The sequence below is a fragment of the Nicrophorus vespilloides genome, unplaced genomic scaffold (assembly GCF_001412225.1).
Source record: "Nicrophorus vespilloides isolate i.1.1-1 unplaced genomic scaffold, Nicve_v1.0, whole genome shotgun sequence".
Lineage (NCBI taxonomy): Eukaryota > Metazoa > Arthropoda > Insecta > Coleoptera > Silphidae > Nicrophorus > Nicrophorus vespilloides.
The window spans coordinates 1-2,365 of NW_017100026.1; the positions used below are offsets into that span (position 1 = coordinate 1).

Consider the following 2,365-nt stretch of genomic DNA (forward strand, 5'->3'; position numbering starts at 1 on the left):
ATTTCAAGGTTCTACAAGAAAGACGATGGTACTTTCACAGTCGATAAAGTCATCGACGTTGAACAACTGAAAGTTGCAGGAGGAGATTGGCCCATGGAATACATGCAAGGTATATATTAAAAAAATAATACTTAGACTTTTCTAAATGTATTATTGAAACTTAACTAAATTGTTTTAAGGCTTCATCAGTGATATCCTCTTGTCGTTGGACGACAAGTACCTCTACTTGAACAATTGGCTTCAAGGAGACATCCGCCAATACGACATTACAGACCGCGCCAATCCAAGATTAACCGGTAAATACTTGAAACCCGTCCAGATTATAACATAACGATGAAACTGACCGTTAAATTTTCGTTTAGGTCAAGTGTATCTGGGTGGTCTATTGCAATCCGATTCGCCAATCAAAGTTATTGATAACGATAGCTACGTGCCACCTGAACCTGTCATCATCAAAGGAAAGCGTTTGCATGGAGGACCGCAGATGCTGCAGCTTTCCCTCAACGGAAAACGTCTGTACGTGAGCAACAGCTTGTTTTCCCCTTGGGATAAACAATTTTACCCGGATGGCGTGCGCGAAGGAGGCTGGATCGTAAAGGTCGACATTGATCACGAAAACGGCGGAATGACGCTTGACAGGAATTTCATTGTGGACTTTGGAAAGACCAAGCATGGACCAATCCTTGCCCACGAAATGAGATACCCAGGAGGTGATTGCACTTCTGACATCTGGCTAGCCAAATAATTACCACTAAATTGTTTTCCTTTGAAACAAATTGTATGTGCTCACATCACATTTGTTTCTATTGGATTTTCAAGTTACCAAACCAATCGCAAAGGATATTCTCTAGGATTCACTCTATATTTAAACAAATTATTATATTATTCTTTTTATGTATACTTAAAAATGATAAAATAAATATTATATTTTCATGAAATAAACAATTATTAATTTACCTTTGAGTTTGATAAATTATACATATTTATAAATTAATATCATAATCAGGGCCGGCCTATGATAGTTGGGCTGTTAAGAATAATGCGCCCATCTTCATAAGTATAATTATGTAATTATTTTTATGGCAGGTCATATATATTTCATTAAAATAAATAAAAATAATAATTTTGGGCTTAAATAGATTTCTATGAAACATTATTACATTTAGTTTGTAAGCAATTCTTTGAATAATTGTCCAATTTGAAAACGAAAAAAATTGTATCTAAAACTATATAAACTGATTTTCTATTATCATTTTTAAAATATATTTTTTTTAAATTTGATTAAAAAATATTTGAAATTATTGAACACCTGCGTGAACATTTGCAATAATAAACATCTGTGTTTAATTGAACACCTACAAAATACCGGTGTTTCAATTAAACACCTGCACATGATTAACCAGTACAAACCACATCAAACGCTGAATTACATCAAAAAAGCTATTATGCTATCAATTTGGTGTTGTGCATTTTGAGCTGAATCCAAGGGACCAAACGATCAATTCAGTTGTTTACTGTCAACGACTAATGAAATTGGAGAAAGCAATCAAAGAAAATGGGCAAATATTGGAAAGTGATGTCATATCCAAGAACATGTACTATCAGATTACCAAACGTACTTTCTTGTCAACGCAATATATTAACAATACAAAAAAAATATGATTTGATATTGATAATATTTTTATTAAATACGCATTGGCAATGAAACATTTTTGATACACACAAAATTGTGTATTGACAATTTTTTATTCTGCGCGTTTTTATAATTGTTTATTTTTTATGTTTAGTAATCTAGTATCTATGCATGGTTTTAACCCACTGATACTTCTGTGAGACACCAGTGGGTACACGCCAACTATGACTATTTTTTTACTATTAATAAAATTAAATTTTAAAAAATGTATTTATTTTCTATCTATTCTTTTGTTTTCTTAATAATGTTAGTTCATAAAGTGAATGAATTACAAAGATTCAAATTTTGAGAAAAACTAGAAAAATAATAATAATATTTATTAGTCCAAAGACTTTCCGCCCTAGTCAAATCAGACTTGAATGGGTTAAGATTACATTGAATAAAAAATACATGTGTACAATAAACTTTGAAATCTCATTTCAATTATTAATAAAAAGGTACATATCTCGTGCGCATGTACATTTTTATATATTGATTAATGAACTACAATAAACAAACATAATTAAACAAAAATCATGCATGCAATAGATATAATGCATTTCTCGAATAAGTATAAATACATAAATTCGCGAAGCATTAAACCATCAGTTACTCCGCTCTCAGCTTTCGTGCTTTGAACGTGGTTCTCCAGTGAAATACAAACACATCACTTCACCATTTGCTTGATTAACT

At 31.5% G+C, this 2,365-nt stretch overlaps 1 protein-coding gene across 1 annotated transcript; it reads left to right on the top strand.

Moving 5' to 3' along the window:
* The first annotated feature begins 7 nt into the window (after window positions 1-7).
* LOC108566677 (selenium-binding protein 1-like) lies at window positions 8-921 on the top strand. Its single transcript, XM_017926665.1, has 3 exons — window positions 8-109; window positions 180-296; window positions 363-921. Exons 1-3 carry the CDS (start codon window positions 94-96, stop codon window positions 743-745), a joined length of 516 nt encoding a protein of 171 aa, XP_017782154.1. The 5' UTR covers window positions 8-93; the 3' UTR covers window positions 746-921.
* Window positions 922-2,365: the final 1,444 nt, after the last annotated feature.

What these genes read in the sequence shown, in the direction of transcription:
- LOC108566677 (XM_017926665.1), top strand. An exon ending in CGCCAATCCAAGATTAACCG is followed by an intron (nt 297 to 362) that starts GTAAATACTTGA and finishes ATTTTCGTTTAG; the next exon opens with GTCAAGTGTATCTGGGTGGT.